Here is a 16,709-nt window from a genome sequence, read left to right on the forward strand (position 1 = left end):
CCTTTGAACATCGCAGATATTAGGAGTGGGACACCCCCCCCCCCCGGTCTGGTCAGAAGAAGCCAGAGCCATCATTCCCAAGAAAAGTCCTGGGAAGCTCGGCCCATCTAACCATACCAGGGGGAGGGCTTGAACAACTGGGGTGGAAACGGGCGTCCAAGCCACTAACAAGAAGGGGGTGGATAGAGGCTTGCAGGGCACCTCTAGGCTTTCGGAATTGGGGCCTGGCAGCACTTGTTCCTGCTCCCAGGGAGGAAACGGACCAGGTCCAGGGAAAAAGTGGGAGTGCCGTTAGCCTCACCAGCAGGGGGGTGTGGTGGCACAACACGAGGCGTGTCCAAGGTGGGGGCCTATTTTGGTCGCTCTCCTTGACCGGGACCGCGGATAGAGATCGTAGGCGTGGGTGGTATTGCATAGTTGGTGGCTGAACGGACTCCAGGGATTGTCATCAGGGATCATTGTGTGGTCAAAGCCGTTGGCAGAGGTGGGCCGCCACGGAGAGCAACTCGTGCTGTACTTTTGTGATTTCGTGAGCGACGAGCGCCAAGCGTCCCTGGTCCCAGACGCCAATTTCTTCCTTTTTCTTTCCCAGCTTCTGATGACATCCGCAACAGAAGCGTGCTTGTGCTTGTGCCATGCCCAAGGACACACAGTTGGAGGAACATGTCACTTCCAACCATGATGTTGACTTACCTCGACGTTGGCTTTGCCGCTGGCTTTGTTTCGCGGGCTTGCAAAGGGGGGGAAACAAAGAGCTTTTTGTTTCGATGCGAGTCGGTCTTTGGAAGACGCATCAACGGCGGCGGCCGCATCCCCCAGCTAAGGCCTGCCTCGCATAGCAGCACATTGTTAGCTCGTGAGCATGCAGTTTGCTTGCCTCGAAGCAGCAGGAGTACGAGTAGTGGTAGCACGTCGTAGCGTTTCTATTCGCCCGTCGCCCGTAAACCACAGCAAAGGGGAAGCGTTGAAGCGCCCCGAGAAGCCGCCCCGCGTCGGACATCCCCCCTTCTTTGGAGCTACCTGGCACAACTTGAGACGATCTACGACTCGCGGACCGTGGATCACGGCGCTCCGTCTGCTAGACTTGCCAAACTGATGAGTAATGCCCGCGGATGCATTCAAGGTGACACGCGAGAGCGCAGCAGGACCTGAGCTGGCGGCGGCGCTCCGTCGTTTCTAATGCGATCCAAGTCGTCATCGGGGCGTCACTGCGACCAGCAATCTCGATCCGTTTTGTCGACGAAGGTAAAAAGAAATAGACGGTCTGCGGACCTAGAGAAGGCTGTGATTCTACAGTGTCGTACTTTGTACGTCTCCAGTAAACCCGTACCGGGTTGAGAAAAGCCTCTGGACTCGTAGACTCCAGCGCTTTCTCTCTTCATCACGTCTTTCTTCCACAACACGCGATCCAGTCTCGATTTGCGACGGGATCCTCCGCCTCTTCGGTGAATACCTCAACTCGTGCGGTGGCGGTCCGCGAATGACTTCGGCAAACTCTCGTCGTGGACCTTCGTGCTGGCGCCGGCGTTATCTCGAGCTGCAGCCAGGGCTAGCTCCGTTCTAGGCCTTCCATCTCCAAGCGCTAGCAGACAGTTAATCAATGCCACAAATCGTGGTTTTGCAAAGCGGGCGGGCATCACCTCGTGGCGTGGCGTCCATCTCAAGTGTCTGAAGTGCGCCTCGCCGCCATGGGGACGGAGTACAGGCTAATGAATGATCGCCGTGCTAGCAGAGGCCCAGGGAGCAGCCAGTAGGTTGTCCTCGGGTTGCGTGATTCTCCCAGCTAGACCTCGATGCAGGCGCCACTGGTCGAGACCCTTGCCCTGCCAGCATGAGCACAGAGGTGTGTCATGATCTACCCAGTATCAAGGAGCGCTCTCGGGGCAGGGGGTTGATTTGTCTCTTCCTTCTTTGTTCTCAGCGGGAGTGTGGCCCGCGCTTGGGGCCTCTGGTCGCCGGTCTGAGCGAGTCCGCCTGCTTCCTCCACGCCGTAGCAAGAGCCAGGGTGCATGTGTCCTCCTCAGAGGGCTGATGCTACGTGCGTCGTCATAACTAGGTTGCTGTTCCTTGCTCGGACTTGTAAGGTTGGGGGTGCTTCTGAACCCAAAGAGACTGCAAAACGCCAAAATGTCACGCCTTCCGGCGGCTCAACTGTCGGTTCGTCTCTCTGCTCATGCAACCCGACAGTGGCCTCACTAAAACCGACTCTGTACGGAGTATGCGTAGCTGCTATACGAAGTATGAGCGCTGCATGTTGGGTGTATGTATCGGTGCAATATCGACTGCGTTGCTGCGCGGAGGAGCACCACCTCGTCAAACTGCCGTTCGATCGCCAGCTAGCCATCTCGAAACAGCGCAGCCTCGAAGTCTCCTGCACGCTCGCTGCTCTCTTGATGGGGTCGATGGCTATCTCCGTCCCAAAAGAGAGGATCCATGCAGTTTCCTCGTCAGCAGGGCTTCTGAAAATTTTCGTCGATCTTATTTCCCAAACGTTGCACCCTTGACAGGGGGTGAGCTCTCACGGTCATGACATATTACGGGTAATTGCAATCTGTTAGGGCAGGTGTCTCCGTCCGCGTGGAGCATATCCGTATTTGAGCCGCTGAAATGAGCTGTCAAGATGTGTTCTGGAAGGTGAGGATCCTGCACCCCCGGGCGACGGAGAAGTTGGACTTGATGTTGTCGTAGTGACGAAAAGGAAAGGTACTGTATCGTATACCCCGGGACAGCTCCCTCCCTACAGACAGGTTGCTCCCGGTTGGCGGAAAGAAGAGAGACCGCAAGGACGAGCCTATCGAATCTTCCTTGTCAGCCCATGTACTGCAGTGTAGCGTCCTTCTTCACAGTACATACAGAACATAGATAATCCCCCAAAGGCATGGGCCAACTACTGTACCAACGGCTTGTATGAACCAACTGAATGTCGCTCTGATCATCACGGGTAAATGCAATCATGCGTCATGGACCACGGGAGGCTCGCAGCCCATGCTGATACAGCCTGCATCCCTTGGGATAGTCATTTACTCTGCAAATTAGCAGCCTTCGCCCATTCGTTGATTCCCAGACGCTTGTGGTATTTGGCCGAGCAGGTTGAACGCTTTCTTCGTAGCCGTCGTCGTACCTGAGGCACTCCGTGTACTCCTTGCTCCGCACCAACTCCGCAATTTTGGCACACGGAGTTGACTGAAGAGGTGCTTCGGCTGCTGTAAGGGAGTCATCGCTCTGCCGGCAACGTTGTGAAACAGTGGCCGATCAAAGCGGCCAGCTCCCGCTGTCCATGATGACGTCCGATTCATGAGGGGAGTGCTACAGTACTGTACTGCTGTGTCGACACGACGCTGTGAAGGCTGAAGCGGCCAGAGCGTTGACGTGACGAGATATGGCTATTGCTGACTTCCCCTGTAGATTTGCCTCGGCCCGCGGAGGCACCCGCAGAGCTCACGAGTCTCGAGCACGAGGACTGATCGCCATCAAAGTTTAGCCTTGAGGCATCACTCCACTCGATCTGCCAATGGCTGGCAAACGTACAGTAGCATCGCAAGTTGGCGAAGCTGCACGGAGGGATCGTCCTAGATGATACAGCAGTGAGGCCACAGGTACGACGCTTACGAAGCAACGGCGTACAAAACTTGCAAGAGCCAGGAGAGGCAGGATGTGAGCCGGTTCCAGAAGATCTGCCTCCATGACGAATGGATAAGGCCCCTGGTGAGCTAGTGCCGGGATAGACTTCCAGAATAGTTTAGGGGGGACGCTGGCTGGGTGCGAAGATCAGCAACGTGCAGGAAGATCCTCCCGCCCGCCAGAATCAAACCCATGGACGCCGTCGCTGCTGCGGCTCTCGAGGAACGGTTAACGCCCAAGCTCCATAAAAGCCAACCACCAAGCACTCACGGGGCAGCATCACGTCGAAGCCGACGTCGCATTCGAGCTTCATCACCAACAGCTCGGACCATGACCGGCAAGGAAACAGAATCGGACCCTGCTCCGCGGCTCACTTGTCCCATTCGTCACAAGACTCCGACCTTGTCCGAGCCTGTCGAAGCGGTGGATTGCTCCGCCTAACCGACTGGAAAGCGCCGATGCTAGCTCCAGGACCCAATGGACGCACAGTCCAGCTCGGACTCGTCTGAAGAAATCCAGACTTGCTGGAGTCATTGGCCTAGGCACGGTGTTGGTCTGTGGCAAGACGAGCGACAACGGACGTGCCGCAACGATGGGACCAGGTCGTAGTGGAATGTACTCCGTAAAAAACAGTAAGTGTAATCAGGTCGTTGCAGCTAATCGCTATTAATCAATACATATCATTAGTCCGTGGCTTCGAGGACAGATATGGGCAAGGGAGCAGGGAGAGCAGACCACACGTAATACGCCGTAGCAACGAATAGATTGCCCACTGCTTCTTATGCCTAAATGCACCCTGAAAGCCGTCAAACTGCCATCGCGCGGTTGATCAGCGAGAGCGGTCTGCGCATCAGAAAGGCAAGGTGCGATTGGTGATGCGTCGCCATCCCACGGCTTCGGCGACTCCTCGTATCGTCAAGGTCTGCAGGATTCGCGGTTGAATTGGCCTGGTTTCTCCAGCTCCAGACGAAGTCGATCTGCGGCCGATCGCTCTCTGTGAGATTAGCAGAGGCGGGAGTACCGTCTAGCCGCAATCCAATGCACTGCTGTCCTGGTGATGTCACCGAAGCGGGAGCTGATCGACTGCGCATTTGACGTTGGTCGTGATGCGTTTGGGGGTGGGAAAGGAAGAGGCACGGATGGTTTGGGTGCGAGAAGCGAAGCTTCAGCGGTCAATGCTAGAGGTGTAGAGGAAGCAGCAGCACAGCGCCGAGTGCAGTTGCCAGATGGTTACTGATAAGGTACTTTACACAATGTATCTTTTACCCTATAATCAATCACGGCAACTACAACCTGGCGCTTTTACTCGTGCCTTCCGTTGGCAGATGAAGCACAAACTGGACAAAAAGACAATAAGGAGGCATTAGATGATGTTGCTACCTACTGTTCGTTCATTTGCAAAGTCTACCTTAGGTGATTTGTTTGCCCCGAAAAAAGCAATCAAAGTCGATCCAGCCAACTAAATTAGCTGTAGATCTCGGCAATACAGGTGGCTAACACTGTTCTACCCCAAGCCCGATTGCACGATGTTGCGAGCCTTCTGTTCAGAATACAGGTTCAACGGCAATTTCCGTCGGACTTTGGCCACAATGAGACCTGAACACAATAAGCGGTCAGAAGAGGGCACGAATGTATTGTAAATACTGTGTAAGCCTGCGAATATCAAACATGGGCTCAGGGTAGCATTTGAAATCATGTCATCGCGGAACACATTACACCATGATTGAGCGTTGGGGTAAGGGGAGCAGAGGGAGTGCTTAGTATTGCAGTCGCTACCACATAACACGAATTAGAACGTAACCAGAGTGCATCAGGTTCACATAAGAATATACCTATACATCTGTGTTATAGTTTTCCTAGCCTCGGCTCGAAATCCTTGTCAGCCCGAATCTGACTACCACGGAAAATTCCTTCAGGCAAAGGCTCTACTGCAACTCTGGTCCAAGTCAGCTTCTTCTCCAGGTTAGCATCAACACACCTTTTGCGTGATGACCGCATAGTAGTATCAAAGTGATGGAGGTGTCCGGTTTGGGGAATATTCATATGGGTCAGCCTTACAGCACTGCCCAAAATAGGCCGAGGCCTGATGCTGTCTTATTCCACATGCTTCATCTCACTACCAACACTCCCCTTGTATCAGACGGGACAACCATCCTTCCGGCATACTTTCCACTTACAGCCACGTTTCCATACAAGAAACGTGTTCACGCGGATGCTCCCATCGGCCGTGCGCTCGAGTCTTGCCCAGATTGGCTGTCTTCTGCTCGAAAATGACACACTCATGCTCAATTCAGTACCGCTTCAGCCACCCTCGTGTGCCATATCCCGGAGCCTTCTGATCGTGTGCTGCAGTGAAATTCATCATGTTTGCTGATCCCCTGCAGGTCCAAAAGATCACAAAAAGTCAATGTTGAGTAACTTGGAGGTTAACGTGCGGTCAATTCATGTAGGGGGGCTTAACAGTCCATTCAGCACATGTATATTGATTGTTCAGAAAATAAACAGGAAGTACAATCTCGGCTGGCTATCTGCAAGTATAGCATGTTCCAGCTACTCTTTATGGAGGATGAATGATTGGATGTAGTCCCATCTGCAGCGGTGCTCACACTACACAAGTGCACGTATTCAGAAGCTCTCGGCGATTTGGTCGGATTCTAAATATAAAATTGTCGGTGTAGCTGTGAGTAAGCCTTTATAAACCTCAAACCGGTGTCAAGATCAACGGTTTGCCCTGTGAATCCTCACCATAGATTTGATTACCTGTTCACAAGCTCCTTTGCAATGACGTATTCGCAGCAAGGAGATGAGAACCCGAGCAAACACAATATCCAATACCCGGAGAGAAAAAAAAAATCTCACCCAAGGTACCTCGTATACGAATCACCCGTGCTCACAGGTTGCAATATGCTGCTTGATCCTATGACCCCGTTCCTGTCCCTACATACCGTTGTCCCCAATTTCGAGCATCCGTATCGGATAATGATTGATAGACCTATATTCATCATGCCTGATTATTCAAAAGTTCAGTAGAATCCATATCAGTGATACCACGTGGAGACGGAAGAGTTTGATCGTACGTCGAAATGTTGGCCTCCCCAGTGCCCTGTATGCTCATTTACTGCCAATCAGGCAATGAATACTCCGTATACGCGCGGGAGAGACAGCTCTACCCCTGACTGAACAAGTAATCATCCATCGACTATTGTGGGATAAACAATCTACACATGCACAAAAGACGGACAGAATGATTCGGCGCTTACCAACAACTAGGGCAGTATTAGTCTTACATGCCTTGCAGAATACCAGGTCTATCTAGTCAGAGGACGTTGATGTGCATGGATGTCGCTGGAATTCCCCAACGGTTAAATTACTGAGCTATTTGTATTCAATCCCGATGTATAATAGTCAAGATATCACTCTAGTACATGTGGGTGTGTAATTCCCATATGCATTTTCAAAACACGTCTCGAGTTACACTATGGCCAGCTGAAAAGTTTCGCTACCGGTTTCCTTGACGTGAGATTCCATTCTAGTTCTTGTGAACGAATCATGTATCTTCACATTACAAAGCAAACTGTATGTTCATCCTTATCCCCATCGTCCACAGCCCGTACTGTGTCCCATCAACTTAGCCGGTTGTTTCGGAGCCCTCCGTTTGCGACTAAGATCCTCCCCCCCGCCTCGACGATCTCCTAGGATACACCCTGCTGTCACCCACGCGACAAGTGGAGCACATGTTCCCTTCCTCTCACCGGGTCGTTGGCCTTGGGCGTCCGATGGCACAGACGGCGGCGCACAGCCATTCTTTCCCTTTCGCCATTCGCTCACGACTTTTTGAGAGGCCGGACCATCGGGTCGGCGCTGGCGTAAGCCTTTGAATGGTCTTGGTGGCTGTCCTAGGTTCCCATCTAATGTTAGTCAATGTGGGTTAAATCCGCTCACCGAGCGCCGGGGACGTAGTGAGAAGCTGGTGACCTTTGTTCTAGAAAGACTATGTACGTAATTCAGAGTCATGTGTGATATTGCATCCCGATGACGCTGTTTCTCTGTAGAAAATCATCATTATGAAGAGATTCATCGATCTGTCATTCGACGGACGCTAATTTGAAGCGCGATGGCATGGGCGCAACCACCCCCAGGCCGAACGTAGAACTTTTAAGACTAGAAGTATACAGCAACAGTAGTAGTATAGCAAGTAGGAAACCTACTTTTCTATCTGTATGAGTCGCAATGCTAGTAGTGATAGTAGTGATACAGATGTATATGGATGGATCGCGGGATGCTGGATAGCCAAGTTGGGCCCAGTGCTGGCTACTGGTACATGTACGATGCAAGGGGCATAATGGCTAAAGAGACTTCTGCTGAAGACAATCCTGGCACTGTCAGACCTGTTCGTTGAGCCAAAGATCCTTCGGGTAAATGCTGACGAGCTTGTCTCCCGAACAGCCAGGTGTCCATGGCCCAACGCATGACATTTCACCTTTCGGCGTTCAAGGCAAGCCACCAATAGAGAAGATGGAATTATCCACAAAATGCCAACAACTGAAATACCTCAACAACGGCTTTGCCGTCTGCCACGCAAACGCTTGGCAGCGTCGGTCACCGCTAGCCAAAGGCTCGAGGTGGGCGATAGATTTGGTGACAGCTTTCGACGACTGGCGCTCTTTTTGTCGGCGATCACCACTGCCTTGAGTGGAGGTGTTTGTCCGTCTCTCACTTGTCGTATACGACGGAAACGCAACTTCCTGTGAATCACGTGAAGCAAACAAGCCTAAAGCAGTAGCTGTTCTCGCCAAAAAGGCATTTGAAGATTAGGATAACCCGAGAGACACAAAGGCCATGATCTCGGCCGAGAAAGAGTGGGGATGGCCCCCGGGATTTCTTCTGGCAGCCCTCCTTTCTGGGTACTTGTACTTGCAATGTCCTTTCGTGGAACAGCCCCCCTTAGCCTGGTTGCTCCGTGTCAACAATCACCTACTAGGAGGACTACTGCAATCATCTGGCAATAGCGTTGAACCGGCACGACGACCTCTGCGTGGGCAGGGGTATGCCGCCCACCATCCCATCGAGCGAGCCAAGCTTTCATGTGCAAGAATGTCATCGTCGCCCGCAAGGCAGCAAGGATTATGAGGGGTACAGTAGCACCAAGAGGCCAACAAGGCTGGCAATAATCTTCCGAGTAATAGTTTTTTCTCGAGAAACAGCGACTATCCGTAGAGGATACTACATACGCCGCTAAGAATGTTCAGACGGATGCACATTTTCTCGGTAAGTGGGCGGGGAGTCGACTCCCGACACTTGCTGCCATCACCAACAAGGGGGGCAACAGGTCATTGATGCCTGGGAAAAAAGGCCTTCAGAATGAGAGCTTATTCCTAAGAGTATGTTCTTTCCAGACGGTATGCATTGAAAATCCTTGCAAGGCAAACCTTCACACGCTCTTTGGGGCGGGACAGGCTGCACGCGCAACAATACGCCCGCCGAGGATATCTTCGGCTGCGGTGATTGAGGTAGACAAGTGGCAGCATGGGGTGCGTGTGCTGTACTGTCGACAAATCAGCTGCACCAGTAGAAACTTGGAAAGATTAGCCGTACATGAGGCTTGTGAAGGCCCAGTTCGGTCATTATCAACGCAACAATCCCAACGGTCAAGATATGAACTCTTGAAAAGATCTGCAATAGGTATATGACAGTAGAGCCCGACCGGGCATGGCTTCTCACTCCTACAGCATCGGGTCAGGAAATGAGAAATTTCCGTATATCCCGCGAAAGATAGTCCAGCCCGGGTATTACTGGATGAATCCTTCAGAAGATCGCTCTTACAGCTACCTTGTCGTTGCCTAACGAGGCCTTTTCCATCGGAGAACATGGGCCTGGAAAGGCAGAATAAGGCAAAAGACCCGACGCCAGGGGCCTGCCCAGTCCGTTTGACAAGCACCGCTTTTCGCAGCCTTGATGTAAATCACCGGACCCGTTTCCACGGCCTCGGCTGCACTCCGAGCCCAAGGTCGACGAGGGGGCCAGATAGGGCCGTTTAGCGAATCCTGACAACTGGGTTTTTGGGACTGGCTCGTCAGCCCGAGGACTGCGCTTGGGCATATCGGTCTGCTGCTGGGGAGCGCTTGGTTCTGTTGTAGTCACCATACTCCCGAACCCGGCAGGCATCCGTTGAAGTTTCCATGCCAACTTTCTTTACAAGGCTCCTCCCCCCCCCTACCAGGTCTATCTAGTCAGAGGACGTTGATGTGNTCCGACAGCAGACGTGGAATCGCCGATGTCAGCGGCCCATGTCCACTCAGGTCAGCAGGCAAGCCTGTACCTTTTGCTCCATGTTGATGGCGGCTACGCTCTAAGACGGTGATACCGTTCCTGGATCAGAATTGTCGCCTATCAAAAATGATACGATTTCTTCTCTATTTTCGCGAGCAACGTCCAGGATCCATAGTTGGGCGACAACACTGCGCGAAGCAAATGCCGGGAAACTCCCCGTATGGAAGGGAAGGACGGCAGACTGAGCACATGCAAACTCTGCCTTTATGACGAAGTCTGTGATACCGAACGGCGATACCTACGCAAGGGGGGAATAGAAGAGACTTCCTCGTGCGAGCAATGACGTTCACTGATACATAAAGAATGAGGTACCCGCAGGCCGACGGGGAGGTAGCACCCGTGCTGATATTACTTCGGCCACTCCCCCGGGGATGGGGAGAACATGTAATCTGACCGATCGACTGGACGTGCAGTTGGCATCCCTGGAGCTGCGCCGCGCTTGATATCGGATGACTTCCAGTTGGCTGTTCCCTGCGTGGCGTGTAGGCACGTTGGCTGCAGTGCATACCTACATTCTACTAGTAGTATGTACATTATTGATCCTCTACCTAGGTATGTAGCTTGTTAGTGAGTCTCCATCTCGTGTCCCATTGGCAATTCGTGTCGGCGACCATTCTGATAGGACGCCGTTCACTCGACTTTGGGGGCGACTAAGAACCCTAAAGCTTAATGAGATTACTTTTGAAATCTGACGGCCGCCCAGGGGCATGACAGTTGTCACATGAGCCAGCGTACCTGGATCAAAAGTCGAGCAGTGGTCGGATACCGTGCCGTTGCTCGACTCTCACGAGGAACAGCGGTGGGTGTGTGCCAGCGTTGGGCCACCCGAGCTGTGGAGGTGACTTGTACAGAATAGTTGCAGGTGTAGTTGCCTTGCATGATGTGCTCGGGCTTCGGGGAGTGAAGTCGAGAAACTGTTAGGCGGAGCCGGGCCAACGGCCGCTTTGAAATGGGGCTGGGTGCTTAGTGACGATGCCAACGAAGCCACGCTGTACGAAGCAGCGCGGAAGTCCTTCAGAAGGAGTATACCTGTTGTCACATGCAAAGTCAAGCGAGTTTTCCCCTTGGTGATAGTACGATAGTTGGAGCACGTAGTTTTGATAGATATGGGGGTAGGTATATGTGATCCTGGTACGGCGTATCCATTCACATATTCCTGTTGAAAGCCCAAGATGATCCGTCACAGGAGACACAAAGAGGAAATGATGTCACCGTTGCTTCTGAGCACTCGAAAATTGCTACCATACAGATGTTAATCGTATGTAAGTCTAGATGATAGAGGGACGATAGAACCAGCTATATTTCGTAATAGACATTCCCAGCTATCATCAGTCTACTAGACGTCCGGCGCATTCATGTCAAATTGCACCAGACTGTGCAGCATTCGGATCCTGTAGGGCGGTTGAGAGTATTGTATGTGAGGAAATCCATACTTTCAAGGCTCAAGAGGTTGCAAGGAGGGATAAAGCCAACCTCCAAACCAGAAGACGAGGTTGTTATTAACGGAAGCTATAAAATATACCAAGACAAGTAGGGGCTTCTGATAAAGTCTGGAAGAAACAGCATCCATACATTCAAGATTGCTCACACATTAAGTTACAAAATGGCAGGAAAAGCTGAGCAGCATGTCACACGTTGATCTCGTTTGTAAAGGGTGTAAAGGGATGGCTGAGCGTACCGATCTCATGAGAAAGAGCAACTGGTAGATAGCAGAGCCAGCGACTTGGCAGTATGCTTCTCCGCCTGAAGCTTACAGAATCACATGGAATTTTGAATGAAAACTCCTTGGACTGAGTGAAGGGTGTGAAGCGAACAAGGGCTGTACCTCTTTTACACCGCCAGTATTTTGGGACTGCTCCAGAAATGGACCCTCCATGCACAAGGGCACTCAACGACGACTCATGCCCTCTGAGTCTCCCCCAAAATATAGCACACAAGAACAAAGCTGAAGAAATGGGATCTTGAGAGAGCAAATCAGAATAGCAAACAATCTACGCTCGTTGTAGACTATATCATCACTCGCCGCATGGGCTTCAGACGTGTTTGAAAACCGGCCTTCTTATGGCAAGATCTTGGGGCAATACACTGTATTGATCATCTCACAAATCCCACCGGCTGGGAGAGAATCAATCACCGCTTAGTTATCTGTATTGAGTTGGAGAGTAGGTCGAGAGAATGCTCGGTTGGATGGCTCGATTTTGATGTGGCTTCGGATTTGGTCGGATTACGCATGAACATGAATCGTGCTGATGGTTTCTCGTCTCCATCAGACAATAGTGTACACCAACACACTTGATGATCCTCACTCAACTGTCATCTCCACCCCAGTTGAGTCTCGAGACGTCTTATATTTCATAAGTGCTTCATGCTGCTACCTCTTAGATCATGAAGCCATGAGATACACTCGTGGTAGAGATACCTACTGGCCTATACTGTAAATACTTATCAACCTACCTACCTACCTTAGTAGCTCCTGTAACTGTTACAGCAGTCAAGCCCTCTGTAAAGCTGCCGCCTCAGCCGCTACGATCCGAGCCTCGGAGAATCGGGGCACCGTTCCGGCAGTGGCCTCCCGCAACCGCTAGCGCACGAGTTGCGCCTTGCCTTCCCAGCCGGGGCTAGCGGCCACTTGTCAGCAGGCCGAGGCGACATTCTCCTCGAACTGCCTTGAACCTGAGCTCGCCAATCCAACGTACTGACTGCTTCACCACAGCCATTTGTCGTCCGAGTCCTGCCCTGTCATGCGTGGTCGGGCGCTCCACCGATCCCCTTCCCGGCGAGTGCAGAAGCGTCGCCGTCACCATGGGCTCGATCTCAGGCTCAGGCTCAGCCTCACCTCCGGACTCGGGCCCGGCCCAGCCCGTCCAACCACCCACCAAGCCGTGCCACAACTGCCGCCGCCAGCGGCTCCGATGTGATCGTTCGTACCCACACTGCAACAAGTGTGCCGCTGCCGGCAAGGAGTGCCTCGGATACGGCAAGCTGTTTCGCTGGACGGGCGCCATCGCCAGCCGCGGGAAGCTCGCCGGCCGGACCTCGAGCGCGCCGTTGGAGGCAAGGGTGGCGGAAGAGGCCGAGGCCGAAGCCGGGTCCGGATCCGAGGGCAACGGAGTGAAAGACACAGCATCCTCGCCCAGCTTGCCCTCCAGGAGGGCATCGTTGGCACTCTCAGGGACTCCAGGATCGCCGACATGGCCAGTATCTCCCTGGCGACCTGCCACTGCCTTGGCCCTGAACCGTTCCTTTGTACCCACGTCGCCAACGGGGTTTCTCTCCCATCCTACGTCTCATATCGCCAGTCCGAGCATTTCTCGAACGCCGGTCGATCCCTTGTTTCAAGACCTTAACCCATCTCATCGTTTCTATCTTGACTATTGTGCGTATTGAATGGGTTTGAATGAGTTTGAATGACTCTGAATGAGTCGCAAATGGCCATTCGGCTCCAACGTCCTTGCTGGGCTAACGTCATCCCACGCCAGTCACAAACCGCGTATGCAAAGACCTCGTCTCCAACGATATGCTAGGGTTCAATCCTTTCCGTAGCCTCATACCGCTTACTGGCGCTCATCCACTGCTACAGCACATCATTGTGGCAGCCTCGGCGGCTCACATGTCCAACCTGATCAGCATGGGCCTGCCCTTTCCCGATGATGGCGGATTTATCCCCGCGAACCGCCCCGCGGCCGCGGCCAAGGCACTCAATGATGCCTTGGTCGCCAAGCACACGGCGTTGAAGCTCATGTCTGCCGCCATCCAAAACCTTCACGCTGTCGATGGTGATGTCGTGCTTGCAGCGTCACTCTTCTTTATCAACGTGGAGTTGATTGAGTCTGGGAAGCACGGCTGGAGGGCACATCTCGAAGGAGCAGCCAAGATCATGTCCTCCTTGCAGCTTACCGAGGCTTGGGATAGCTCGCTACGGGACTACCTGCTCTCCGATTGCTTCATGTGAGCCTCCTATTCCTCCCATATCCTTTTTTCCCTTTCCTCGTACCTGAGCCTTCTGTTTCTTCTCGCTCCCGAACTGACCGTCCAAGTTACTTTATCCTCGCTTCAGCATTCATGCCAGCACGATATGCAACGTCGCTCCAATTCGAGACTTCCCAGATTCCCTTTGTTCTTGGGAAAACAGTGGCGAACAGCTATTTGTGCTGCCCACCGGAGCTGATGGAAATCTTACATGCCGCTTCCCAACTGTCCAGCGAGTTAGTTCATGACCAGCCGAGTGAAGAGACCACGACGGCTGCAATCGCACTCATCAATCGTGCCCAAGCTTATGATATCTACTCATGGGCGAGAGACACTTCAGGAGTACTCGAGCTGCCAAAAGATGTGATGAAAAGCCGCATGCACGCGGGCGCCAGCCACCGTTTGGCTGCGTGCATATACATCTTGCAGGCAATTCCGTCTGCTGGAGAGAGACTGGGCCCAGCATTTGCCGCCTTTTTGACGGATGATCTGATGGCACATCTGAACATGATGCCGGTGGAAGATCCCAACTTCAAGGCAACCACATGGCCAACATTCATAATCGGCGCCGAGACGAGGGAGCCGGAACGGCAAAAGTTTGTCATGGAAAGACTACGGATCATGACTACCGTATGTCCATGGGGCTTTATCCATACCGCCATGGAGACGCTTCAAGTCATCTGGAACCTACCGGATGAGGAAAGGGGGTCCAAGACCTGGGTGCAGATGCTCAAGGACCCGGAGATGAACTTTTTGATCGTCTGATTGCCTGGCATGTCGACTTACTATCTCGCATGAAGCAAAGCATGGTCAAAATGGTACCGGGAGACTAGGTGAAGCCTCTTACACAGACCTGATGTGCTTCAGGAGTATTAGCACCCCCTGGGACAGCTGTTTTGTTGTTTCACTCCGGATCGAGCCTCGATCTGTTTAATGCTGAACCAGGCCACAAGTCGGAGACAACTCGGTTCAAGGATATTCAGCTCGCGTTGACCGGATGACTCCATGTCATCGCCAGAGTTGACTTATAGCGGAGTACTTCTGTTATCTCGGCATCAGCATGCTCAATTCCTGCTCATTCATGATAAGACATCTTCACCATAGGCATCCTGTACCGATTACAGATAACTACGATGGGCTTGGCGTGGCCGGATCTGCTACTACCATGCTCGCCAGCATGGCGTTGTCTCGACCGCTTCGGTCTTCTTGATGAAGAAACTGAAGATGAGCATGGACAAGTAGCCTTTTGGCCGCTACTTCAACGTGTGCTTCAGCAGCCAGTCACCACCACTGCTCAACTGATAGATGTTCTCGATACAATCGCCAACACGCTCCACTGTTCTTCTGGGGCGGCAGGCGACTTCGGAACACTCAGAGAGACCGTAGAGCACGACAGAGACAATTTCTTCTCAGACTATGGCCCACTATTGTGAGGTTCTCGCTAAAGCTGCCTGACCTCTTCCCGGAAGGAAGCATTCCGCTTCTGCGGCCGGGAGAGAGCTTTAGTCTTACAAGGGATATGGTTGGAAGCCTTGTGGCTCGTCAGTTTCTCTGCACTTTTCAATTACCTCCATGGCGCGATGGGTGTGACGACTTTGGCATTTGGTATAGCTCTGAGCAGCGACATCCCCGGGCTGTTCGGATGTATCTTACGGCACTGTTTTCCTATTTCGAAGAACTCAGCGCTGACTCCAGCTTGGAATATGCTGCCGATTCAGTGGGGTTTTCTCTACATGCCTTTGACGATATGGGAATCTCCTTGCAGGAAGATTGGAACCATGTTCGGCTAGGGAACATAAACATTGTTCACATCGAGACCTTCAGCACAGAGCAACAGGAACTTGCATATCAAGGGCCAGACGGCGCCGTAGTAGTCTCCGCGAACAAAGACATTGGCTTCGGGCAATCGGCCACCCAGGAAGAACTCTTCATGGGCAACTGTCCCGAAGCCTGTCCCGCAGTTCTCTTCACGCCAACGCTACAAGACGACCAGATCCTGGCCATTCATGGAGCCCGCCCGATGCTGAGGATTCTAGGTCAGCGCCGTGATCTCTCATGGGAAAAGCTGGCACCGGAAAAAGAGACGTGGAGGAAGGATGCTGCTCATGGATGCCCTGGAACTCGACGAGGTGGCGGCGGAGAGGCCCGCACCACTGCTTCCCGATCTGAAGTATGAAAACATGCAGCGGGAGATGCGAAAAGCATACACGGCGTTTTCCTCTTGGAAAGGCGGCGGCGCACCGGCTGTGTGGACCGGGCTTTAGGGTTGCGGCGCGTTTAATAGGGATCCTGGTGTGAAGGTGCTTCCGATCTGGATGGCGGCTTCGTTAGTCGGCAAGGAGATGTATCTTGTCTGCGGTGATTCGCAACGGGGCTTTGCTGATAAGTGCGAGCGCTTTGTTGATGGGGTGTTGGGCGGTGGGAGACGATGGATTGGTTGCTCGAGAATGTGCATCTTTGATACTTGATGGGTGATATTTGATATCACTGCTTGCATGTTGTAACTAGTAGACTTGAACAGTCCTGAATAGCATCTATATGTATTACAATACTGGGTTGCGTTACAGCTTCGACGATGCATGTGTGAGGAGTGGACCGGAAATATAAGTGCTTCGTAGAGAGCCCTTGCTTAAAGAACAAAGACAGAAAAGACCAACTGAGCACAAATCAACTATGATATGAACAATAAGAGGACAAGCTATATTTGTGAATAAACTGATTTGTTAAGCATCTATATCACGACATAAGCAACAAAATTGCAAATTACCCAACTCATGCGTGGCTCAGAA

At 52.5% G+C, this 16,709-nt stretch overlaps 1 protein-coding gene across 1 annotated transcript; it reads left to right on the plus strand.

The window, feature by feature from the left end:
* Positions 1-3,970: 3,970 nt before the first annotated feature.
* On the plus strand, positions 3,971-4,858 carry CCMA1212_006795 (uncharacterized protein; the record flags this gene model as incomplete). The annotated part of the gene is made up of 2 exons (XM_073703995.1): positions 3,971-4,243; positions 4,691-4,858. Coding segments are annotated over 2 exons (441 nt in total), but the record flags the coding sequence as incomplete, so codon positions are not given.
* Positions 4,859-16,709: the final 11,851 nt, after the last annotated feature.

This window comes from Trichoderma ghanense, assembly GCF_004382785.1.
Source record: "Trichoderma ghanense strain CCMA-1212 chromosome Unknown scaffold_8, whole genome shotgun sequence".
Taxonomy (NCBI): Eukaryota; Fungi; Ascomycota; class Sordariomycetes; order Hypocreales; family Hypocreaceae; genus Trichoderma; species Trichoderma ghanense.